A 26,109-nucleotide genomic window follows, 5' to 3' on the forward strand; every position below is an offset into this window, starting at 1 on the left:
CATTTGCAAAGGGAAGCGGATGCCCACTTCGGGTCCACAGAATGAGCACCACCACCACACAAATCCTTGCCATGAACACTCAGGTTGCTTTGGTGTCCAACTGTCACTGCTCCCTTGTGTCAGGTTTCCCTATATGGTGTTCTGCTCATACCATCAGAGCATCTCTGCCCACACCTACATAGGTACCCCATGGTGTTTTCATAGATATATTCACCATAAGATCCACAAACTCTACAGTAGAGAAGCTGGCTCTTGATTACCAGAAACAGCTGGATTATTTCTTCAACTACTGATTCTTCTGTATAAATGAGCTGGCTTTTCAGGCAGCTGGTGCTTTGCTGTTTCTTCCCATGTCTTCAGCATGCTCAGGGAATATATTCAGCCCTGCATTCCCCCAGCTGGTCAGTCCCAGTTGTTACTAGGCCAGCACTGGGTTTGGTTTGATGGCAAATAAGAATAAAAGCAATACGTTAAGGGGAAATCTGCACTGTGGGAGGAAGAGAAAATGGTGAGATGCCAGTGCTTGTTGGATTCTGGCAGTCCTCATCTGTGGAAGTGTTTGAGGCCAGGTAGGATGGAGCCCTGGGCAACCTGATCTAACATTGAATTCAGTGGTTGGCAACCCTGCCCATGGCAGGAGGTTGGAAATAGATGATCTTTGAGGCCCCTTCCAACCAAGGCCATTCTATGGTTCTATGATTCTAGTAGTGTTTGTAACACACAAATTAAGCAGTGGTTCTGGGCACTGCGACATGGATATCTGCACTGGACAATGTGGCGTAATTATGGCCAAGCCAACTAAAGCAGATTTTATTTCTAATAAAACACATAGATATTTTTTTCTCTTGAAGTGAATGGGTGTGACAGGCATCCCTGGAATTGTACAGCTCTGTAAAGCCCCTTAATTAGTCAATGTATTTGCTTACAGCAAGACCTATGTATGTGAGTCCATTCCACACTAAGCAATTAATATTATTCTATTATTGACAGTAACAGATGTATGATGTATCATGAAAGATCTTGGCTGCAAAGCACTGTACAAAGTCTTAGCAAAGCACTTCCACCTCTGGACCACTTAGAATTGAAACTAAATGAAAAATACATGTAACAGCATAAACAAAACTGCTACAAAATCAGGTAAAAACTGTTAGCAGCAAGAGTGAGTTGTTTGTACCCTTTGAAAACCTGTTCCTATGGAAATTAGTAATTAAACTGTCTTGTCTTGAATTCTGTTAGCAGAATGAGACAGGCAGCTACTAGGAAACGGTTTGTCTGTCTCGTGTCTCCAAGAGCATACAGCCAGTAGAATCCTCAGCAGTGCTCCTGTTGTGTGAACGTGGCATCGTGGAATACCATTGTAAAGAACAGGCAATGGTCCACCTTGCCTGAGCAATAGCTGAAGAATTGTATCTCTTGCATCGGTGTTCTATGTGGAACACATCCATCTTTCCAGCTAGCAGTTTGCCTGGCCCCTTGAAAAGACAGTCTAACCCTTCTTTAAATTCATGGAGACCTCCACGTGCAGGAAATTCACTGTAGCCACATCCATAAAGCTGTTGCTTCTTAAACAGTTCTTACCTTGGATCTGCATTATAGTCTAGTTTAACCTCATAAAAAATTAAACTCCAACACTTACTTACAGAGACATGCTCAATAATATTAAGCTTCTTAGGACAATACCAAACTTCACACCTTGATTCAGAGAACACAGTTCACAGAATAATTGAGTTAGAAGGGATCTTGAAAGGTAAACTGATCTAACTCCCCTGCAATGAACTGGGAAACCTACAGGTAGAGCAGGTGCTCAGAGCCCTGTCCAGCCCTGACCTTGAATGTCTCCAGGATGGAGTATCCACCACCTCTCTGGACAACCTGTTCCAGTGTTTCACTACCCTTACCATAAAAGACTTCTTCCTTATTATCCAGTCTAAGTCTCACCAGTTCTAGTTTGAAACCATTTCCTCTCATTCCATCACAGCAGACCCTGCCAAAGATTCTGTCCCCTTCTTTCTTATAATTGCCCCATTTAGCAACTGAAAGACTACTCTTAGGTCTCACTGCAGCCTTCTCTTCTGCAGGCTGAACAGCCCCATCTCTCTCCATTGTTCCCAGCCTGCCTGCATCGCTGTATTTGCAAGGGTACTCCTTCTGGAGTAGCAAGGGGCTTTCCCTTTCTGGTTGATGTACCTGTAGAAGCCTTTCTTATTCCCTATTGCACCCCTTACCAAGTCTAGTTTGAGTTGGGCCTTAGCCTTCCTAACCCCATCCCTACACAGTCTAGCTAGTTATGCCCTAAAGACACCTAGAGGGGACATAGCATAGAAATCACTCCTTCCTGCCAAAGCCACGTTGTCACCAAACACAAAAGAGATACTGAGAAACGTTTTCAGTTTTGATTTCATTGTTTTGTACTATCCCAGGATGGCAGCTGACAAGAAGAAACTCACCTCAGTGGCACTAAGAACACATCATAGGTACAGGCTTTAGTCACCCATGCTTTTCTTCTCACTACAGAAACAAACTACGGTCTCAGCATACTCCTGTCTTGACCCTCTTCAGTCCATTCCCCCAAAATAGCAAATAGTCTGTTACTGCTTCCACCATGCGACCAGCAGGTCCTTCATGCTTTATTGTCACCAGCTGAACGTTTTTACTAGTTTTATTTGACCTACAGCAGTAGTGATTCTTTTGGGCCTTTCCTCTAACTACTCAAATTCATCAAGGACACTCTCTTGTAACTAACTATATTCAACTGATGAGGAAATGCTGAGTTCACATTGTGATACTTAGCTATGATTAGTCAGGATAAGCTGTACATGCTCTATGGAGACCTAGACTCAACTGAGTGGATGTAAAATGTGAAACTCACCCTCTGGCTCCCCCCTTGCCCCCCACTATGTACATCTGTCTATCTCAAGCTTTGTGAAAAGCACAGCCAGAAACCAGATTAGCTCTTCAAAATATGTGAATAATGAATAAGATATATTAAGTTACCCCATAGGTTAACCCACGGAAGGATTATTCAAGTGAGCTCCTTTGTAAGAAAATCCCTACAGCAAGGCTTTTCATGTGATTCAGTTAGTTGTGCACCCAATTTCAATGTTATGCAAGAGTAAAATCTCATTTAATACAGTCAGCTATATAAGCAGGCTTCTTCTCATCACATCTTACTCTACGTCACTATCCCTTTGGTGATCTTGAGTAAGAGATGATAATCTTTCTTGAGCACTAAGTAGTTAATCTGGTTTTGGCCACAGAAAAAAATAGCTAAGTGGAACAGTTGGCAAGATCCCTACTTCTGCATACTTTGAGTTCTAGCGTGGAGGTGGATTTAAAAAGAGCCTGGTTACAGACAGCTGTCCTTTTCCTTACAAAATACTGGAGCCAGAAGGCAGGGACAGGAAGAATAAAATGCAAAATGAAAATGACAAATTCAAAATATTAAGAGCATCCTGGTGGAGAGAGCACAGCTTTAAGTATGTGCTTGCAGGATCTGAGGCTTCTCTGGGCAGGACTGTGGTGGAGACAGTGGGTATGGCCTATGATGAGCCAGGCAGACACAGGCTTATCCTGAAGAACTGCAGTCTGTGAGAAAGCCCCACTGTTGGAACAGTTTGTGAAGAATCGTATCCCATGGGAGGGGAAAGTGTGAGAAGGAAGGAGCAGCAGTTTTCTGGTGTTATGGCATGACCAGCACCCCTATTCCCTTGCACTGCTTAGGATGAGAGGAAAAAAAGAGAAGCATTTGGAATGAAGAGTAATGTTAAGGGAAAAATGAGGGGAAGGGGAGAAGGTGGTATTGTCATCTTTGTTTCTCACCCTCCAACTCAATTTTTAATTGGCAATACTTAAAGTTGATTTTATCCAAGTTCAGTCTGTTTTGACTGTGATATTGTTAAAGGATCTGCCTGTCTTTAACTTGGCCCATGAGCTTTTCCATCTTACTTCCTCTTTCTGTTTTGTTGAGAAGAGGACAGAGCAGTTGGGTGGGTGTCTGGCAGCAAGCAGATGTAAACCCACCTCAAGCTGCTGTAAGTCAGTTTAAAAGACAAACTTACAATCCCCAGTTCACATCAAGTGTTTGCCAGAAGAGAACTTCAGATCAGCTTCTACGTAAAGCTTGCAGACAAGCTTTTTGTACTGTAAGAACTTACAAGAAAATGACTTCATATTTTACCACATTTTCTATTTCCAAAATCTGACACAGGTAAGGATTTCCAAGACTTGTTTACTATCTATACATACATTATTTGCATAATTACAGAGAAGAATCATTTTCACATGGCAAAAATACAATATTAAAAATCTTACATATAAGAACAAAACAGCACGAAAATGCTGCTCCCAGAATTAACATCCAGTCTTTCTGTCACCAGTAAAGATGAAACTCCTTTAGGGAGAGTTTTTAAGGATGATGATATTAAAGGCCTTCTCTTTTTTTTTTTTTTTTTTTCCTTTCTTTTTTTCCCCTAAAGGAAACACGCATTAAAAATAGTAATGTCTAAAACAACATTATTCAGTTCTTAGTCATGCACCTGAAGACTTGGCTTTGAGCAACCATCAGAGGAATCCAGTTTCACAGAGGCACCGATGATGGAGTTTCTGAAAGCGTCCTCCGAGCTGCGATCCGCAGACACTTGGGGCAGCCTCCAGCCTTGAAACAGGCCTTGTGAAAGCATGCTTTGCATTCTGTTTATAAACACAAGCAGTTTAACAAAAAAAGGAATCAGTAGCTGCATTCCTTTAAGAATGTCCTGCCTAGTTCACCCAAGTGTAAAAGTAAACAGAAGCAGCATAAAACCAAGGCAACAATAACCACTGTAACAACTACGACAAAATGTTTTGGTAAGATTCCCAGGATTTACAGTGAATGTTGGCGAAATGTGATATAGCAGCAGGACAGCACTGATCCAACCTCCCCCTGCAGCTGTAATTATGATCAGGCAAGTCCCAGTTTTCACTCTCTGAAATTCCTGGTGCAAGACAGCCACTACAGGCTGGTTCCAAATATGCACACTATCCATGGTTTTCAAATACACACGCAAGTCCTTTCCCACAATAACAGTTGGAACAGCTTTACACGAGGAAGGAGGAAAAGTGTTTGCTTTGGAACATACCTGTGCACCTCTTGCATTTGGAAATCTGATATGCAAAGAGCAGATCTGCGCTCTGACAGAATTCACAGATGAATCCCTTTGCTTGACAGAGCTACAAGAGTGGGAAGAAAGTTGGTTTATTTTTTAAGTTTAATCCAAGAAAAAAAATAAATACTTGGGAATGTCAACAGGGCTATTCCTCACACCAAGGACCCAAGAGGACCAACTCTTTTTTACCTCACAGCCATCAACATGAGAGGTGGAGCTCTTCAGAATTTCTTTAAGAAGAGGCAGTAACTGCCCTCGTTTGATCTTCACCAGATCATCCAATGAGAAGAGGTGCAGCTCCTCTGTCAGATGGCTGGGGACCCGTTCAAATTCTTTCAGTACACTGCAAAGAAAACCAAAAAATCCACATCAAGTTATAAAAGATGACTTTCAAGTATATTTTCAGAATAAGCCTCTTTCACTTCTCCAGTCACTCAGGGATCACACAAAGCAGATCCCTGCTAGATACTACCTCCTCCCCTCCCAATCCTAGATCACATTAACAAAAACTGAGGGTTTGGGACTTAGAATAAAATGTCTATTTTAAGTGTGCATTCGTTAGGCACACAGCAATATGCAGTTATCCCAGAAATCTTCAAATAATGCATAAAGGAATCTGTCCTCCTTCAGCATGTCAAATCCCACACCATATCCAGTGCAATAAACCTGGCTTATTTACTTTTTTGTTTGCTAATGAGGGTTTTTATACAGCATAGATTGCTATTAGGTGATCTGCACTTGTGCTAGGAACATGAACACTGAAAATACAACTATTACTTTTAAAATGTCCCACATATGGCCAATACAGAAGGTGCAGTGAAGATCTTAATGCTTATTTCCATAATCACAAAGTTGTGCAGAAGAAAGACATTAAAATATCTATTTCATTTTGATGAGCAACACGCAACTGATGATTTTCTTAAGAAATCCATCTTGAAGCGATAACAAAACTTACTTTTAAAGCTTATTTTGCTCATGGCTGTTTTTAAAGATGTCAGCAATTCTGTGGTGATTTCATCATTCACGTGTCTAACCACTGTTTATGCCCTTAGTTTGGGAAGGCGTACACCAAATATCTTTCAGTTGCAGCAATAAGCAAGATGAGCTTTACGCCTTCTCATATTCCAGCATTTCTCACATTGGATTACTACTTTCATTTTAACATTTGGATACAACAAACTGAACTGAGCATATGACAGATTTCTAGAAGGAATCTTTAAACATGTACTGATCTCATTTTTTTGCTTGTTGGTTTTTCAATATGACAAACAATCTCAGAGAGGAAGATAATATCTGGCCTTTTAGGAGCCAGTGACAAGCAAAGACATACAAAGCAGGAACAAAAATACATACCTAGCAAAAATCACTCAACTTGCACAACTAAATGTCTCAGGATTTCTGAGAAACAGAAAGCTACCACTTAAAAGCTGCTCTTCACTCAACATTTGCAGTGCAACAGAGGAAAGGAAGTTCTGTTATCAGATTTTTCTCTGATTATCAGATTAGCTCATTGAAAATTGCACTCAAATGTCTCTAGAGAAGACGACTCTATGACTATCATATGTATGTTTTATAAGCTATTTTTCATGCATGATCATGGCCTGTACCTTTCACCAAACCTGCAGGTTTTCAAAAGCTTCTTTAAATGAAAAAGCTGTTCTTGTGCCTCCTACGAGACGAAAAGAAGAAACAAAACAATTTGTAAATGAAAGAGTATAACTTATAAGTAAGAAAAAACAGTCAGGAACTCATCAGTATATCATTTGTAATTGGAAAGAAGGAATTTCACACTCAGCACAAAATTTAACAAGTGGATTTTCTAATGCATGAAGGCACAAGGAATGCTGAGCCTACTTTTATTCATTGACAAGAGAAACAATTCTTGGTAGTGCCAATTGCTCTGCATCAGCTCACCAAGGTGCCAGATCCAAACCCATGTAATAACAAGCATCAGCCTCTTCAGACAAGAAGGCAGCTTGGAATTTCTGCAAAGCAGCCCTCCTTGTACGAAGTACAACCTTCAGATGAGTCAAGGGTGTTTTTCAAATGGCTCATAACATTATGGAGTCATTCAAAACTTCCGGAGCTCTCCAACAGCCAACTGCCAAGCAGAAGCAATTATTTACTATTCAGTGAACTGAAATCGATTAAGGAAATGCCTCCCAAAGACAGGGAGAAATGAAACTTCTGGCACAGACTGGAGACTTCTCCCTGCTCCTTCATTATCTGTGGGCAGAGAGGACAAGTCCCAAAAGTGGAGATGAAACAAGCGTCAGTGCAGAAAACACAACTCAGCCTCCTTCCCCCCCACACAGCAAAGGACAACCAGCTCTGAAGAGCTCTTCCCAAAAAGTCTCAGATCCACAACTTTAAAAACAAAAGAAAATCCGCGCCACTTACCCTCACTCTGTCCATTTCCTTAGATTTTGTATAGAGGGCTTTGTTGATAGACGACACATTGAAAATCGGTTGCTGCCAGATGCTGTCCAGGAGGTGTTTGGAGAAGTTGCATACGTAATATTTCTTGAAGTCCCACTTCATGAGTATTCGAGCAGGAATTGCAGACTGAGCGTAACTGTGGCAACAGTCACAAAAGTATTTCCCCAGGTAGTCGCAATAGCGGAGCCTCCTGATGTATTCTGCAGGAAAATAGACAGCAATGACACTGTGAATATTTGGGGGACGTACCTTTTGTCTGTATGCTCATTCTGTCTCAATAGCTCATATCTAGTGGAGTGGAGGGCAAGGAATTTCCTTGTATTTATTTATTCTCAAAGTGGAGGAGTTGTTATTGTGGTAAATGCATTCATGTGGTTCATGTTTTGCATTAGAAGAAAGGTTTTCCTCATTTCAACATCTATCAAACAGAACTTACTGCATTCATCGCCATGAAGTCTTAGAGGCTCCACTGTTATTTCACCCAACAAAACACAAACACCACCAAAAAACACAAATTCAAAAGAAAAAAAAAAAAAGAGCAGCAAAATACTTCCACTGAGCAGAAAAAACTGATCTTGGTGTTACATTTCTGTAATAAGTATTTATTTTTTTTTTCCTAGCTCTCTCAGCATCTCATGCTTGCTCAAGTTCGTGTGCCATCACAGATTCTTCATACTTTACAGGCCACCACAAATGCTGCTTTGTCAACTGACCCAGACCCTTCCAAGTGGTCCTGAAAGCCATTTCAAAGATTTCTTACACAAGGACTGGTTACCAGACCTGAAAATCACCATGCTGTCAAGCAGTTCTCACAAAGTACCACAAATACTCCTCAAACAAGTAGGATTTTGTGATCAAGATTAAAAGAAAAAAAAAAAAAAAACAACCCAAAAACAAACAATCAAAAATGCCCAAAAGAACAAAGCTACACACTTCAACAGCTTGCTTTTAGAGACTTCTGGAAATGTGTAAGTTGAAAAGAGAGAAAGAATTATTGAAAGAAACTCTTGTAAATTGTAGAAATAGTATTTTGCAGCCTGAAGGCTTAATCGTTTATAGCTTTTCCTGTTTTGTTGTTGACTGTCACTAATTTTAACTATGCCTCACAAGGACTTCAAGTATCAAGTACTGTATTCTGTCCACAATAACAAATTCTGAGCAGTGGGCTATACTGCCCCTTTTATTGTAGGCACAGCCAGCAGTGAGATTTTCCTTCTAGCTCAAACAGATTTTACAACTGTGCTGTGTCTATGTTTATAAGTATTGCTTGATTATCACTTACAAATATATTTTTTTCTTTTATCTTGTGATAATACTTACTGCTTTCTATTGGGGTTCCACAACCAACACATGTAAAGTTTTGGGCAGCAACCACTGCATCTCTCCTGCATACAGAGATAAATGGTTACACCTTCTACTATGAAATGCAGTTTTATTATCATTTTCCTCAACCTGCAAGACAGTTTTCCTGGACAGTGAATCTTTCTCTGAACACCTCCAGGGACAGTGACTTTACCACCTCCCTGGGCAGCCTGTGCCAAAGCCTCACCACTCTTTCTGAGAAGAAATTCTTCCTAATACCCAACCTGAATGCCCCCCAGTACAACTTGAGGCCATCACCTCTCATCCTACCACTGTTACCTGGGAACAGAGGCTGAACCCTACCTCACCATAACCTCCTTTCCAGGAAGTTGTAGGGAACAATGAGGTCCCCTCTAAGCCTTCTCTTCTCCAGACTGAATCACCTCAACCCCTTAGCCCCTCCCCACAGGACTGTGTACTGCATACCCTTCATGTAAAAGTGCCCACATTGTGTTAATCAAGGTGTGCCAACAGAGGGGAAATATACGCCATCTGCTTTCCAAAGCTGTTGATGGACACTGCAAAAAGCTATGCCATCCATGCAATAGCTCTAATCTTAGCTTCTATTAAATCACCCAGGCTCCTTCTGTTAATTTCAGCATGTTTTAGACAAGCTTCCATTGCTATACTGACAGTACTCACTTAATTAGACTTACTTGACTGAAGGGTGAATGCTAAATATAATCTGAGATCTTGGTGGGGACCAGCCAGAAGATTCTCTTAATTTGGACAGCAGCTTTATTTCTTCAGCCAGATTCAAACTGGACTCAAGCTCCCTTGGAATCTCTTCTTTCACAGACTATTGGGTAAAACAAACTCATGAAGATGAACAGCCATATGTTCATACCCAGACATATGTCAAATGACAGAAGTCTTCTCCCTTTATACTTCAGGATTTTAAAATACTTTTGTTTTGACATGCATGCAATCCCCACACTTACATTCCTTCACATCAATCCCAAGAGAAGGGCTTCCCACTACCCATAACAGGGAGAGAACTGCAGTGAGATAATTACTTGTGGAACAGAATAAAGAGCCTGCTGTTCTCAGCTCAGACTCACTTTCTGTTTAGATGAGCCCAGGCACCCAGACAGTTGCACTGCAGATTCTGTTTGCAACCAGCGTTTTCTGAAAGCTCTGCACAATTCCTGAGCTGTTGCTTCAGCAGAATTGCTGCCTGGTTCAAAGGACGATCTGAAAGTTAAGCAATAAAGACAGTGAAAAAGTGGCAGCATGACACTGCTGCATGACTCCACTGCCTCTTCTGCATCCCTGAAGAGCTGTCTCCCATCCCTTCATTCCTATTCCCTTGCTTTGATACACCCAGGCCCTCGAAGAGCCACAGACACCACCCTCCAGCAAGACTCCAGGACCTGATGAATGCTCTATGAAGCCAAGTACCACAGAAACATTGCTGTCAAGCAGCATTCCTCCCTCTTTCTTGGTAAGTACCTAACTTTCCACTCCCACACCTTTCCCTAACCCATCCTGAAGAGTCACCAGGCCCAGCAGAAAAGGTAGTGCCACTGCACTGGGCCTAAATGGCAAGGGCTATTACATTGAAATACAAAGCATTACCTTTCATTTGAGGTCACAGACAGATTTTCAAGGTGTTCAAGTTCTGTGGTAAAGGAGAAGACATTATCAAATTATCCATGAAACAAAGCTTCTGTTACTCAGCACTGTTTTATATCTATCTTCTGTTTTAATACAGGTGTCAAATACATTCATCTTTACAGCACCCTTGTTAGATGTGGGAAATAACCTAAGGTTGTAAAAAAAGGCACAAGGAGCCTGATCTTCTGCAGAGCTATGACATAAATAAAAATAATAATAATCTGTTAACAGGAGATGGAAGATGGAAGTTAAACATTGCCCAGGCTGCTTGTAAGGGTTCATATTTCTGTATATGTAAAAACCAGAAGGCAAGAAGAGAAATATTGGGTTCCCTGAATAAGAGCAGAACACTGTCAATTAAAGGCACAGTGATAGTCTGCTCTAGTGCAAGATCAGAGGTAGAGCTGCCTAAAACCTAATCATTTTCTAGTTAAACTGATAACATACTGTCCTAAATTCTCCCAAATGATACTGCTACATCACATTACACATTTGCTCACCCAAATTAATTTGCTTTAAGCACAGCTGTAATCAAAGACATTTCATTTATAGAGAGGAAATCCTGCACCACTCAGGGGTTTCTGCATGTTTTCTACCAAGACTCACACCTACACAGCTCCTTCCATTTTGCCATTCAATCTCTGCACTTACTAAGTCAATAAATTTTCCAAGTGATGCAACATACTCAGTTGAACAATAAAGCTGTTTTTGCAATTAAAGTCTTACCAATAATGACATATTCATCCTCTGAGTCACTGTGGCAAGGAAGTCCAGTAGCCTCATGATGCAGAGGTAGATGTACTGAGGAGCTGCCCATCAGCAGGGCACAGCCTGCCCAGAACAAAGAAGGCACCAATAAAGCTATCCAACATCTACAGAGTAGTTGCAATTACACACACAGCTTTTCTTTGCTTCCCTAAACTTTAGCACACAGCCTCTATCTGCAGAACAACTTATAGATGCACGGAGTGGATTCTTGGGAGCTTGTCACATAGCATGTTCCCTGGTTTCTTAGGGAGAAGCTTCTTGAAACTAAAATAAAAGTTTTAACAGCAGCCTCTTCAAGTGCACACCATTCATTTTCCCTAGAAGCTGTCATTTAGACTTAAGTTACACCCCTAAGTCTTGTATTACTCAAGAGATTTACATCTACTTAAAAATGCATGCGCTGACACGAGCATTACAGTGCCAGGAACACTTATCAACTTGCCTCAAACTAAACATACATGAATACTCAGGGCAAATTCACTCAAATCAATTGCATGGCCTGATCTGCAAACTGCAGAATTCAGCACAGAAGGAAAGAGCTATCCTTCAAATCCTGCAAATGAGGATTTAAACCAAATCTCGTAGCTCCTCATCCAGGCACCTCTTGAACACTACCAGGGACGGCGACTCCACCACCTCCCTGGGCAGCCATTCCAGTGCCTGACCACCCTTTGAGAGAAAAAGTTTCTCCTAATATCCAACCTAAACCTCCTCTGGTGTAACTCATGGTTAAGTACTGAGTGACTCAAAAAAGCTGGCAAGGGGATGTGGTTGCAAGCAATGCCCCTGTTCATTTGGTACTTTCTTGCACAAGAATGAACAGCAATGGCTGTCAGAAAAGGTTGCATTATAGACGAAGTAACTTGCCTTCATAACCGCTGTCTGTGGAGGCAACAGAAGAATCAGACTTCTTTTCTCCAGGATAAGAAGATAACTCTGAATCAGTGTGATAGCTGCCATCTGACCCGCTCGTTTCATCCATACCCCAAAACTCTGCTTGCTGGCTTCGGATATTACACTTCATCTTTTCCAGGGATGCTATAATCATATCCGCAACAAAGAAGTGGGCGTTCTCCTGGACACAAGATAGGAACACTCATAGTGTGCTGTATATTCAGTATTCACTTAAGGGAACATTAAACGTGTCATTTTCCACATGCTTTTCCTATACAAGAAATGAAAACGCACAGCTCTTTCACCTTTCATTCACACACTCAAAAAAACCACCCCAAGGGCAATTTGGAGACAATACTCAAAAGGCAACTGCCCAGATAATTGTCTCAGCCTTGATTAAAATACACAATTTACTTTTATCTTGCCCATCTTTAGATAAAAAGAAACTTGATTACATGCCTAACTGATTAATACGTATGCATTTTTGGGCTTCTAGTTACACTGCATTTTTTAATATGCAAACGTTAATCCATGCAGTGTATTTAACAGGATTTAATTTCAAGCCATGGCACCACTGCCAATTGAGTACAAGCAGTTTTGCACGCATGCTAACGTGCATGAGGCCAGAAGGGATAGGCTATAAAACAGACTGCAGGTTCCCAGATCTGATGGGTGGTGTGGAAGCTCAGCATACCCTCCCTCTCTCCCCTCTACTGTGTGTACTTGCACTGTTCAAAATGAAACCTCTCAGCTCTCATGGCAGTACCTAAAGGGAGAGATTCTGAGTGCAGAATAATTCTAGGAGTGACTTAAAATCAGGGAATTCTACCACTTGAGTCAGTATTCATGACAACTCCTACAAGCATGAAGAAAGGCACTGGCGCTTAAAAATCTTATAGAGCACAGCAGACCTCTCCATTGCATTCTTATTGTCCAGAGCCAAATTCTTTCTTATTGTCCACATTAATCTCAGAAGTCTCTGTAGGTGTAGAGAAACTTCCATCTTTCACCTAGTGCTGATTAATACCCCTTGCTTAGTTCTCCAGAGTCAACTTTCAGTGAATCTCAGGACATGCCATTAACAAAGGAAATGGCAATGAATGCACTTCTTCCTTTTAGGAAGAAAAGAGGCTGTTGTGAAGAACCAAAAGCTGCTGCACACACTGGTTAACCCCAGGCTAGTGGAAGAGCACAGCATACCAGCACGTCCTGCTGACAGAAGCAGTTAGGAGTTTATCTGAGAGCAATTGTGAAGCAATACAGACTCTGGTGCTCCTATACACAGCAGGACTATCAGCTTTCAGCTCTGCCTGCTGCTAGGGTCTGTCACCTTGGGAAGGAGCTCAGCTTCTCATTTCTCTTCCCTCCCACTCACATCACAGTGGGATGTTTTCCTACATCATCTGGCCTAAGTCTGGCACAGGACTACAACACTCAGACTTCTGACACTGTGTGCCTTAGTGGGTTTTTAAATCTGCTCCCTTGCCTCCTGGTGACAGAGCAAATCATTTTGGCGTTGGTACCCACACTGCAGGTAGAGAAATATACCACCTCCCTTCTGAAGTACCTTTTTGCAAAAAGCAACATGTAAAGCTAGGTCACAAACCTATTTTTCATTTGTTTGTTTTTTTCTTTTACCTTCTCTCCTTTAAATGTACCTTAGGGACTCTGAGAGCTTCAAATCAAATGCAGAACTTACCATTCCAGTAAAACCCATGCTGCACACAAAGGTTATTTCTTGGGCCCAGGACATGGGATTAAATACATTTCTACTGTCCAGGAAAATCAACTTTTCTAGGCTACATCTAGAATTACTGTAATTACACTACAGTTAATTGTACACACTATCCTCTCTTCTCCAGTGTTTCCCATTTCCAATTCTTGGAAAAGATCAGGAACTTATTTACCACACAGAGTTAAGTGCTACAGCACTATCTTGTCATCTTTATCCTTGTTTATAGGTTCAATTGGGCTGCCAAGCTTAAACTACTGCAGATGTTGCAGTTACAGTGCACATTACTCATTTTATTATTCTTTTATAGGAATCACTCATGCTCTTCATAAGGAAAGAAGAGAAAACGGGCTCTTCCCACCTCCTGACAGTAAAACCATGTGTAAATCCCACCCTCATGCATGTGGCTCCAAAAAATTCACTGTGACATGCTCTAGTATAGTTACTCTAAAGTTCAGAAGAGTAAATAAACCTCGACCCTGTGGAATTTCATTAGGAAAACATATTGGTGCTAGGGGGATGGTTGGACTGTGTGATCTTAGAGGCCTTTTCCAACCTGGATGACTATGATTCTATATTTCTTGGCCCTTCCTAAGCAGGTAGGTCAGTGCAGATGACCTCCAGAGGCCACTTCCAACCTCAATCCTTCAGTGATTCCGTGAAAATGATGGAACAAAAAGTTCTAAAATACATCTATTATCTTAAAATAATGTAGAAAATTTAATTATGATAAACCAAATGAAGATACAGGCATTTTAGGTCTGTAGGTTGACTCACAATGGGGAGGAAGAAAACACAGAATTTGTAAAGATTAGGAAAAAAAGAACTTTCTGATAACTAAACTCAACCAGACAGTATAGTCTCCACAGAGGCGACAGCAACTGACAGCAGTTAGTGAGAAATGCCTTATGTCATGTGGTTTCATCCCTATAAAAATGGAAAATATCATTATTAGAATATATTTTTGCTGTTCTCACCTTCTCCACATCTTCTGGAAGCACAAAGATGTCCTGCAACGTACGATTCAAGGGTACTGCACTTATGTTCAAAAGGGAAGCAGAACCTGCAGGTATAACAAGAACTTTATTAGTAATAATAAGTCACCAATATCTGATGAATCTTTGTCCAGACTTACAGCACTCATTCAATCATTGCTGGTCTTGTGCAACTACAGCAGTTTGGGGGAAATTCTGTCTTTATGTTACCATATCCTTCCTTGAAGGACATGCTCCCTTGAGTATTTGAAGGGAGCATATAAAACAGGAGAGGGAATGGCTGTTTACAAGGGTGGACAGTGATAGGACAAGGGGAAATGGTTTTAAAGAGAGACAGGGGAGGTTTAGGTTAGATATTAGGAGGAAGTTTTTCATACACACTGGAACAGGTTGCCCAAGGAGGCTGTGGATGCCCCATCCCTGGAGGCATTCAAGGCCAGGCTGGATGTGGCTCTGGGCAGCCTGGTCTGCTGGTTGGTGACCCTGCACATAGCAGGGGGTTGAAACTGGATGAGCATTGTGGTCCTTTTCAACCCAGGCTATTCTGTGATTCTATGAAAAAAACCTGATCTCTTACCATTAAGAACTTCCCACCATTCCCTAAAAGTAAGCATATCTCCATCTGCAGACTTACAATGTAACAAGGACTGCTTTATGTATAAATGAATGCAGTCACAATCTTCTTTCCCAAAACAGTGAGGGTGTCAAGTCATACCTTAATGCTTTATATTCAAATCACTCACAGACGGCATATCAAACTTGCTAGAATGGTGATGAACATTATACTTATTTCCTGAAGCTGTATGCACTAAGGAGGGACAAAAGGAAATAATGGAGGGGCTGATGATCTGATTCTTCAGAACAGTTTTAATCACTGAAGCAAACTCAACACCTAATCAGGTTATTGCCATACCTATTCTGTGTTCATATTTCTGGAAAAGAAGTACCTGAGGGCTAAAGACCCTACAGTTTGATACAACCCTTGTTAAAATGTTCTTATCAGTTATAATAAGAAATATTCTCCTACTTAAAAACAAGCAGAAACAAGGAAACAGAAAAAAATTTATCTTTACTTATGATTTATGTATAATTGCAAAATCTAATGGAGCTTTCTCTCTTGCTTATGTTATTCACCCCTCTTCCACCTTTTAAGAGTGTAAAGCAGAAAAACAAACAATTTACTTCTGTTTTGTATGAAAATGCAGTTCTGTACTGCATGACGACTGGTGCCACACAGACATAGGGGGAAAAAAGGGAACACACGAGTCTCTCTGAAACCATGGAAGAGCTCCAGCATGTCACATGTTACTAAAGCTGCCCAGGAATGTAAGCAAGGGTAAAATTAAGAGTTAAAGGGTTTTGTTTTTTTCCTGCTTCAGAGAAATGAAGAAGTTGTGAGAATGAATTTTCAACAAAATCTAAAAAAGCAGACAAAAGTGTTCCAGGGACAGACAAAAACCTAAAAGAATAGGAAATCTCAACAGGAGTCATGAGATTTATGTTTTCCTCAGAAGATTTACCAGTAGAAATTACTCTGCTTCCCTCATTTTTCTATAAAGGAGGATGCCATGTCCATGCTGAGGCAAATGTAGTTGGGATGAGAACTGTAAGAGCAGGCAGAAAACTGGATAAAGACCCATACTAAGGAATGCATGTTTTGTAAAAGCACTTAAAACACAAAATACATCACTACAGACAGGTTTTCATAGAATCAAAGAATGGCCTGGGTTGAAAAGAACCACGATGATCATCTCGTTTCAACCCCTCTGCTATGTGCAGGGTCGCCAACCACCAGACCAGGCTGCCCAGAGCCACATTCAACTGAATCAAGTTGTACTATGACACTTAACTGAACAATTACTACTGTGAAATGTTTTATTCTCTGTCCAAGAAGCTGTGTGCCAAATGGAGGATGTCATAGAGAATTGCAGCAGACCTCTGGACTCATGAAACAACTAAGTGAGCAGCACAGAAATCGTGCAAGGCAAAGCTCCTTCCCAGACAAAGGCATGGGGAGAGAGCTTTGTGCCAGCCCTGTATTCCAGCAGCACGGAGAGTCTACAGGGAAGGATTCCAGTGCATCCAACATCAGGATTCACTCTGGGTCTGATTCAAAGTAACGTGGTTGCCTTCTGTCCCTGAGCACCATCCAATGCCTGGAGGCTGCTAAGGTTGTGGAAGGAGTGCTTACAGCCACAGAAGGAAATGACCTTGGCATACCCAATGATTAAAAGCAGGAACAAGTCTCCTGAAATGCCTGTGACACAGCAGCCTCAACAAATCTGTCACACACTCCCCATTAGCACCAGGAAGCCTTTCCAGAAGGTCTCATGGGGCCACTGCATAACAGCCCTTAAAAGTGTGAAAATGGGACAAGTCTTAGCAGGAGTCCTACAGGATCAGCAGAAGGAGCTGCCTTGTTAAATCCCACTGAAAAAAAAATATTTATTCTGATTTAAATCATTTTCTTGAGTATCCCCCACCTGTTTTCCAATAAGAAACAAAAGTGAGAATCCACCACCTTCAAAAAAACAATCAAAAAGGCTAACAGCAGGTGCCTTTTGTGACATTCCTGCCCTCAAATTAAGCACTTCTTTTTCAGTTTACCATTCTTTTTCCTGTCCTCATAGTCCTGACTATCATAAAAGGAAAAAAAAATTAAACCACATCACACTTCACAATCTCTATACCCCCATTCTGGAAAACCCAGAAATGATTTAAACAGCCAGAAGCAATAGTGAAAGATGAAATCTGTACAGAACAGAAGCCTAGGACTGATGCAGAGCCTGCCTTATTGCACAGCATTGTGGATTATATGTTAGTAAAACTAATGTCATGCTTCTTCAGCCACCTGTCTGCTGTGTTCCTATATTCCCTCTGCACAGAAGCAGGAGCATGACTGACCCAACAGAAACCTGTGACACGTCCCACCTGTGCCAAAAACCTGAGTCACACACAACTTACTCTCATACACGTGCCCTGTGGTCCCTGATGACATTTGGAGCCTTGGCTGTTTCCCAGACTGAGCTCCAGAAACCAGCATGACTGGCTGAACCCAGCTCCCAGCACGGGGTGTGGTTTCCTTCTCCCTGCTTCTACCTGGCACGCTTCAAACACTTTGTGCCTGGGTCAGCAAACAAAATACCCAACGGAAGCAAACAACCAGCATCTCCGCCGTCCTGACTGTTGACAACAGCCTGTGTCAGGTGGCAAAGCTCCGACTATTAAAGGCTCCCATTCCTGCAGAGGGGAATTTGAGGCATCACTGCCAGCTCGAGTCCTGAGAGGTGCCTTCAGCAAACAGCTAGGAAGCATCAGACCTGGGAAACAGAGCTTAACAGAGAGTCACCTCCAGGCCTTTGCTTTTTAATAGAACACAAAGGTAGGCTGACTGCTCCTTCCCATTTTTCCTCTTTCCAGCAGAAAAAAAATAATAACCAGGTTTCAGTTGCACCATCCTTCTGGGATTCAGCATCTAGTGAAGTTGAGTTCCGTGACACTGCAGGAACAGAAAGAGGCCCAACACAATTCATTAGCAGCCATCAGTCTGCAGAACAGACATCCATATGGGCTGGTAAGGAGCAGAGAGAATCTGATCTGGGTCTGGAGAGGTTTTGAGACAGCTGGTGCAATTGAGAAAGGGAAGAGGAGTGAAAATAGTCCAGTTTCTGTACAAGTCCCGTAGTCAAACCAAGAATGGATGTTCATAGCATCACAGAATGGCCTGGGTTAAAAAGGATCACAACTACCATTGAGTTTCAAACCCCCTGCTGTATGGATTACTGTATGGATTACCACCAGACATTAATTCCTTCCCTTCAAAAAAATAAAATAAGCAAAATCAGAATGGAAGAACTGCCTGTCTTCTAGTTCATGTCAAACACAGGAAGATGCACCACAGAGGCTGTCCACACTAAGATCAGCAGATTTGCTATCTGCTTTCAGAAGAAAAGCAGTAACAAAGAAATGGTGAAGCAATTGGAAGTCTCATCCATGGGATGTTCTATATTCATCACAGATCAATGATACTGGAGACTGCATACCAAAGTAGCATTTCTGTGTCAACAGGCAGTACTGCAAACCAGAATGCCTCTTGTTTTAATGCCTCCTTCATTTTGAAGCTTCCTCTTTCTTTCCTCCCCCCTATTTTGAATGACAACATTAGCATTCACCATAAGCAGGGCCGATTTCAGTTTCATTTACAGAATCACAGAATGGCCAGGGTTGGAAGGGACCTCAAGGATCATGAATCTCCAACCCCCTGCCACATGCAGGGCACCAACCTCCACATTTAATACCAGACCAGGCTGCCCAGGACCCCATCCAACCTGGCCTTGAATGCCTCCAGGGATGGGGCATCCACAGCTTCTCTGGGCAGCCTGTGCCAGCACCTCACCACTCTCATAGTAAAGAACTTCCCCCTGACATCCAACCTAAATCTTCCCTCCCTCAACTTAAAACCATTTCCCCTTGTCCTGCTGTTATCTACCCTTTCAAAGAGTTGATTCCCCTCCTGTTTGTAGGCTCCCTTTAGGTACTGAAAGGCTACAATGAGGTCACCCCGCAGCCTTCTCCTCTCCAGGCTGAACAAGCCCAGTTCCCTCAGCCTGTCTTTGTAGGGGAGGTGCTCCTGTCCCCCGATCATCTTCGTGGCTCTCCTCTGGACCCTCTCCAACAGCTCCCTGTCTTTCTTGTACTGGGGTCTCCAAAACTGGACACAGTACTCCACATGGGTCCTCACAAGAGCAGAGCAGAAGGGGACAATCACCTCCCTGTTCCTGTTGCCCACTCCTCTTCCGATGGAGCCCAGGATACCATTTGCTTTCTGAGCTGCATACATTTACATCATATTTCCATTCCTAGCACAAAGATCTCAAAACAGTAAGGGACCTATGAAATGTAAAGTTACCTGTTTGACTGAATGGCTCCAACTGGGAAGACGTACTGGGAGAACTGCTGTCAGCAGTGCTGACTTTTGCAGGCTCTGAAGCAGCAGGGTATTTAAATAGATTTGTTGGCTTACTAACAGTTGAATCCGGAGGAAGCCTTGTTAAAGCCAAGTCTTGTTCAGAGAAAATATTCTGGCATTCTTTTTCAGGATGCACAACAGCTGAAGTGACAGTGCCACCCGTTAACGTCACTTGTGTAAAGCAGTCTCGCTTCAAAGGGGATATGTCTGAAAGAGTGAAACCATTCAGGGAGGAAGTAGCAGGATCCTTGTCAGAATAACATGGATGAAAGAAAGTATCCAGGGCAGGTCCAGAGGAATCACAGTTTGTATTGTCCCAGCAGGCTCGGTGCCGTGTAAACCTAACGTCTGTCTGTGTGCAGGCAGTGCTGTGATGTGCAGAATCACTGTCAGTGTCGTCATCGTTCTCCCCATCGCTGCTTTCCTCCCATCGCTCCAGGTCGCTGTCAGGGTGCTCAGCTCCCTGCATGCTGGTGTTCTCTGACAGCAGGGAGGGCTTCAGACCAGATGCGCTTAGAACAGACACCAAAATGTCTTTGATAGCTTCAGCGCTATCTGGGTATGATGCCAAACTTCCAGCATGTCCAATTACAGCTGGCCTGGAGTATTCATCTGTTCAAACAAAGAAGAGAAAGATAGTTAGGGGATGATAATAAAAAGAAGTTAATTTACAACATGAATAAAATGCACGTTATTTTCAGCAGGAGTGAGAAGAAAGGGAAGAACTGAATACACAAACCACTGCATCCTGCTTCAAGAAGGATTTCGCTTTAAGCAACCAGGAAGCAATTCTATCATTGATAAGGCCAAGTCATAAACCAACTGCAAAGAATGCTTCTTCTAGCCAAACATCAGTTAAGACTTTAATGGTGGCCAATTGTCAGCACGCTCAGAAACATCCTAGCTCTGCAAGCCTCGATGAGGTACAGATAGGTAACTTACAGCCCTGCTACAGACTGTTTTCATGGTTTGGTTCTATTGCCAGTAAACAGAAAGTCACATTACAGCAAGACACATGCAGAATCAGTACAATGACAAGAAAAAGACACGCACAGCTAGTAATAAAAGGTCACGTGGTTGCATGTTTCAGTTTAGTCACTCCTCCATCAAAAAGGCTAAAGTAACCTTCAGTCCATTACGCAGAAGTGGCAACATTTACAGGAAATCAGTTCTGTCACAGTGAGCTCATAGATAGGAATGCCTTTGCGTGCAACGGCCCTACGTGATCTACTGTAAAACTGGAGATTAACAAAAAAATTGGAAAGCTGAGTTGAGTGGCAACAGAAGTGTGATATAGGAGGGTGCGCTGCTATCAGTAGATATTCAAGAATAAACTGAACTGAATCCTACACCTTCCACAAAAAGCTCCATAGGAACTGCCATCATCTCAGAACAGAGAGATTAGACACAAAGTCTGTGCTCTTCAGAAGAAACTATCAACCACACCACGACAAAGCTAACAACTGTCTCCTTCGGGGAAGATAAGGCTGTTGTAAAATTCTAAGAATAGGTACAATCAAAGGGATTCATTTCCAGGGCAAAGAGTTGTTAGTTAGGACCACAAGGAATGTCAAACCCCACTAGTGAAAAAAGCAGTAAAGCTTGCAGACTGCAGACTTTGCCCAGACGTTGTTCTCCTTGGGCATATCTCAATGGAAAACAACAAACCTCCCCATGAATAACTCCCCTGGAAACCAGCGTGTGCTCAAACTGCTCCTTAGATAAGAAAGTTTAGTGATGAAGGGATCCAAAACAAAACATGCAGTCTGGAAAAGCAAGTCCATAAACAGCAACCCCTCCTCAAGAAAGAAACTGAAAAAATTAACTATTAGGAACATCATGTTCAAGCTGTGCTATGGGAGCTCCTTGTCCTTGTGAAGCCATGCTTTAACATTGGTTGAGATCAGCCATTAGGAACAAAGCTCTTGTAAAAATAGCAGCAAAACAGCATTTTTTATTGACTGCATTTACAAAGTAGACCGTGCTAGAAGCACTTTGACAACACAGCCAACCATGGTGTAGTTGAAGAGCAGGAATGGGAAAATGAAACCTAGCTGATTTTTAAACAAGTATATTTTGATCTTTTAAGGAAAAAAAGTATAATTTTGATAACTATCAGGGGTTTCAATTGTACAGGAATACTGTAACCTGAGCTGAAAACTTGTTTTCTGTGCAAGACACAACACTCAGTCTATCTACACTGTCTCCAATTCTGCTCTGCTCTCCTACTACAAAGGCCATCCTGACAGCCTTCCTATTCACTCCCCAGCATCACAGAGAAGAAATTGTACTACTGTGCTGACTTTATCTGTTAAATACACGTTCTTAGGTGATTCAAGGAAAAGCAGATTTTTAAAATGTAATATAGGTTTCTGCACTGTCAAGCCTGGAGGAAAAAAAAAACAGACCAGAAAACACCAGCAACACATCTTAAGTTACTTCCAGAAATAGCTTGGTTCCAATTAAAAATACCTCAATTTTGTAACTGATAGTCATGTGAGTAATTATGGTAATACAAAAACCTAAGAAATGACTCCTTCCAAACTGTACAGTGCACTTTGATGTTGTTCCATGTTAAAAGCCAATTAGCAGTGTTCTTTCTCCAACAAGGCTGTAGTTGTTTAGCTCACACCAAGACCAACAGCTTTTACCAGCACTACAAATACCAGTCAAGTTCCCTAGGAGGCATCTTGGAATGAATTAGCATACCTGAGAGAACTGAAATTTGAGGTGTTGGAGCAAGACAGCTAATCCTCACTGAGAGATTTGAAGAAAACGCCGACTCTGTAAAATCCGCCTTTAGGCCTTCATCACTTAACTAGGACAAGAACACACAGAAAATTTGGTTATAGGACAGCAGTAATCCAGTAGTGACACCTCAGCCCCACCATCAGGGGACAAGGAGCTGTGCTAAGGCCGCTGCTTGTCTGGCAGTCTTACCAAGTGCATGCTCTGCATAAAGATCACTGGCATCTTAACTCTGTATTTTGCACATTACTTTGCAAGGCAGGTGATTTTCAGTGCCATGCCTGAAGGCCAGGTTGGATGGGGCCCTGGGCAGCCTGATCTAGTGTTAAATGTTGAGGTTGGTGGCTTTGCTCTTAGGGGGGAGGGAAGGAAGGGGAGGGGATAGCTGGACATTTGTGATCCTTGAGGTCTCTTCCAACCTGGACCATTCTGTGAAGCCTAGAGTTCTAAATAATTACAAAATAACAAGATAGAAAAATAAGACCAAGTCTTTAAAGAGAAAAACTTCTTTCTTCTCTCACCTGTTTTATTTCTATTTTTTTCTTGGAAGAGATTACCACTACCTGGAGTTCAAGGAGCTGCAGTGAATAGCTGAAAGGAAAGGCCTGTATACGAAGCCCTGACCTCCAGGCTGTCTGATCACCCAGCAGTATCAATTGACATCAAACGTGCTCACACACCCATGGCGGCCTAATTTGTTATACCGTTATCATACAGAGTTGACGTCAGCAAGGTAGTTGCACAAAGCAAATGACACAACAGGATAATACTTGACCCAGCATACTGCAGGCCAGTTTAAGCTGGCAAAAAATTTTGAACACATTCAAACTGATTGAGCAGATTTACAGCAGATAAGCGCCTCGCTTTGTGTGGTCATGGCATTTCCAATTTCCATTTCAATCTTCAGATTTAATCATACTGACAAACCAGCATGAGCTGAATCAGGGCAAGCAGTTTAGCACAGGTACTGAGGGAAGTAAGATGCACTGAAATACTTCCATAAGGAAGCAAGGTACACCTGCACCATCAAAGCAACAGGTCTCCTGCTTAAAACTGCAAATTCCTAGTAAGGGTCACGCATTAACCTCTCCTTCCTTCATAGAATGGCTAAGGTTGGAAGGGACCTTAAAGCCCATCCAGTTCCAATCCCCTGCTGTGGGCAGGGCAGCTAGCCACTAGATCAAGCTGTCCAGGGTCGCATTCTTATCCAATCTGACCCTGAGGATGCCTGGTTCTGAAGAACATACTGTATCACAGTTAGATGTTTCCATGCAGAACATCTAAAGGACCACATATGGGATCACTGTGATCCCATACAAAGAGAAAGGAACAAGAAGGGTAGCTGCCCTCTGCCAGCCCACGTTTCCTTTTTCATGGTCCTGTGGGAGAGAGAGGTGATCTAGATGTCAGATTTAGCCCAGATACCCTCAGACTCATGGAAAGCAGAAGTTTCCAAACTACAAACCGCAAAGCATTTCCCTTTCAACAGAAGAATAACGCTTCAGAGCAAGCATGCTGAATCGCAAATATTCAGTGTCAGCACTTAGAGAAATATTCTGTTTGGTATCTGATTGGGCCTTTATTTTTCCCTTTCTAAAAGAGACAAAACATTGTGCAAGCAAACTTTACACATATATTACTGATATCACTTGATAAAATACTTCTTCCAATATTGCCTTCCAATATTTAAAGGGAGTTTATCAACACGAGGGAAATCAACTTTTTATATGGGTAGACAGCGCTAGGACAAGGGGGAATGGTTTTAAGCTAAAAGAGGGGAAATTTAGATCAGGGGGAAGTTTTTTTACTGAGAGAATGGTGAGGTGCTGGAACAGGCTGCCCGGAGATGCTGTGGATGCCCCATCCCTGGGTTAAGGCCAGGCTGGATGGGGCCCTGGGCAGCCTGGTTTAGTACTTGGTCTAGCAGCTGGCAGCCCTGCCTGTGACAGGGAGGTTAGAACTCCATGATCCCTGAGGTCCTTTCCAACCCAAGCCATTGTACGGTTCTTACAGGAACTCGTTTAAAAATAATAATAATAATGAAAAAAAAAAGAAAAAACAGAATTTTTTAAAAATAAACCACACTTTTTCACCCAGTCAGATTGTAAAGCCAGCAGCTAAGTGGTTCTGTGACACCAGACTGAACACACGGATATTATGGGCATGCATGAACTGCCGAGTTTCAAGATTTTATCTCCGAAAAACAAAACGAAGCCCTCCCATCTCTTAGCTCACATCACATGCAACCGGCGTTCTGAGAATACTGATCAAAGATTGCCATTTTCTTCCAGGATGCTGCGACTTCAGCTATGCCACAGAAAAAGCTCTTTCTACTGAACTACCCAACAGCAACAAGTAATTGAGGAACACTCCGAAGAAAACAAGCCAACAGAGCTGCACGTAGTAAAACACATTCTCCATAACATAAAGCAGTCGGGCTTTTCCTCCCCCCTCCTCAATATCGGGAACGCGTTAGAATTCAGCCCTGCTTTTAAAACCTCGGTATTTAGCCCAGCCGAAAGCCACGCTGGGGATGAAGCCCCACCGCAGCCTCTCCTCCTCACCTTTCCGGAGCCGCGCTGCCTGAATGCTCCCAGCCACTGCATGGACAGACACGACGGGGACACGTTCATCGTTGTCGCCGTACCCCGAAGCAACGGGGCGCTGAGGTCGGGCGGCCCCCCGACCCCACTCCAGGCCCCGCTCCCCACCTGCCGCCGCAGCTCCAGGCAGCTCAGCCCGCCGGGGCAGCCCGCACTGCCGCTGCCGCCTCTCGGCCTTCGGAAGGCGGGAGGGACGCGGGAGAGGGGGCGGCGCTGAAGGCGGAGTGCCCGCCTCCGTGCCCGGCGGACTGCTGAGGACGAGGGGAAACAAACCTGTGGAAAAACAGGAGGAAATAAAACAAATCTTGTTGCCTTCGGGTTGGTTGGTTGGTTGTTTGTTTCCGAGTCGTTGCCGAGGTTGACCGAAATAAAAGAGAAAATGAAGCGAAATAAAATAAATCCCTGCCAGTGAGATCACGGTGAATGAAAGGAAGCGGTCTGCCGGCCACAGCTCTTCCTCCCGCAGACAGAGCAGCCGGCAGCACCAATGCAGCTCCCAGCGGTCTGAATGCCGGTCCTGCTGCTCGATTTGGGGGAAAAATAAAAACAAACAACCCAAGACATTGCCCTGAATGTGAAGAGATGTCAATGGGGTGTGAATGAGGAGTGCTGGCTGAGGAGGAATGAAGGACGCAGGCAGCGGGACACCCCTCACACCTCTGGGGGGGGAGAGTTTATCACACCTGATAGGTTGCTGAGAAAGATAGTTATCCTTTTGTGTTGCAAAAGGGTCGAGGCATCTGCCAGGCGCTGAGTCTTAGGAGGCTCAAAGCTAGCAAACTGCAGCGCCTAGTCGCCAGTTTAGGCTGGAAACAAAGCTGAGCTCTCTTTGGGGATC

General features: G+C 42.7%; 1 protein-coding gene across 2 annotated transcripts; it reads right to left on the reverse strand.

The window, feature by feature from the left end:
- Positions 1-865: 865 nt before the first annotated feature.
- On the reverse strand, positions 866-25,509 carry RUBCNL (rubicon like autophagy enhancer). Of its 2 annotated transcripts, XM_048957488.1 has the most exons (15): positions 25,233-25,509; positions 22,630-22,738; positions 19,861-20,532; positions 14,934-15,019; positions 12,198-12,405; positions 11,289-11,393; positions 10,524-10,566; positions 10,007-10,139; positions 9,602-9,744; positions 8,904-8,968; positions 7,545-7,783; positions 6,752-6,813; positions 5,334-5,487; positions 5,118-5,208; positions 870-4,689 (listed from the first exon to the last, which is right to left on the reverse strand). In XM_048957488.1, the coding sequence occupies exons 1-15, from the start codon at positions 25,299-25,301 to the stop codon at positions 4,577-4,579; spliced, it is 2,292 nt and encodes a 763-aa protein (XP_048813445.1). In that variant the 5' UTR covers positions 25,302-25,509; the 3' UTR covers positions 870-4,576. The 2 variants fall into 2 exon arrangements, with proteins under 2 accessions (XP_048813435.1, XP_048813445.1); XM_048957478.1 differs by lacking the exon at positions 22,630-22,738 and having other exon boundaries at positions 866-4,689; positions 25,233-25,336.
- Positions 25,510-26,109: the final 600 nt, after the last annotated feature.

This window comes from Lagopus muta, chromosome 1 (genome assembly GCF_023343835.1).
Source record: "Lagopus muta isolate bLagMut1 chromosome 1, bLagMut1 primary, whole genome shotgun sequence".
NCBI lineage: Eukaryota > Metazoa > Chordata > Aves > Galliformes > Phasianidae > Lagopus > Lagopus muta.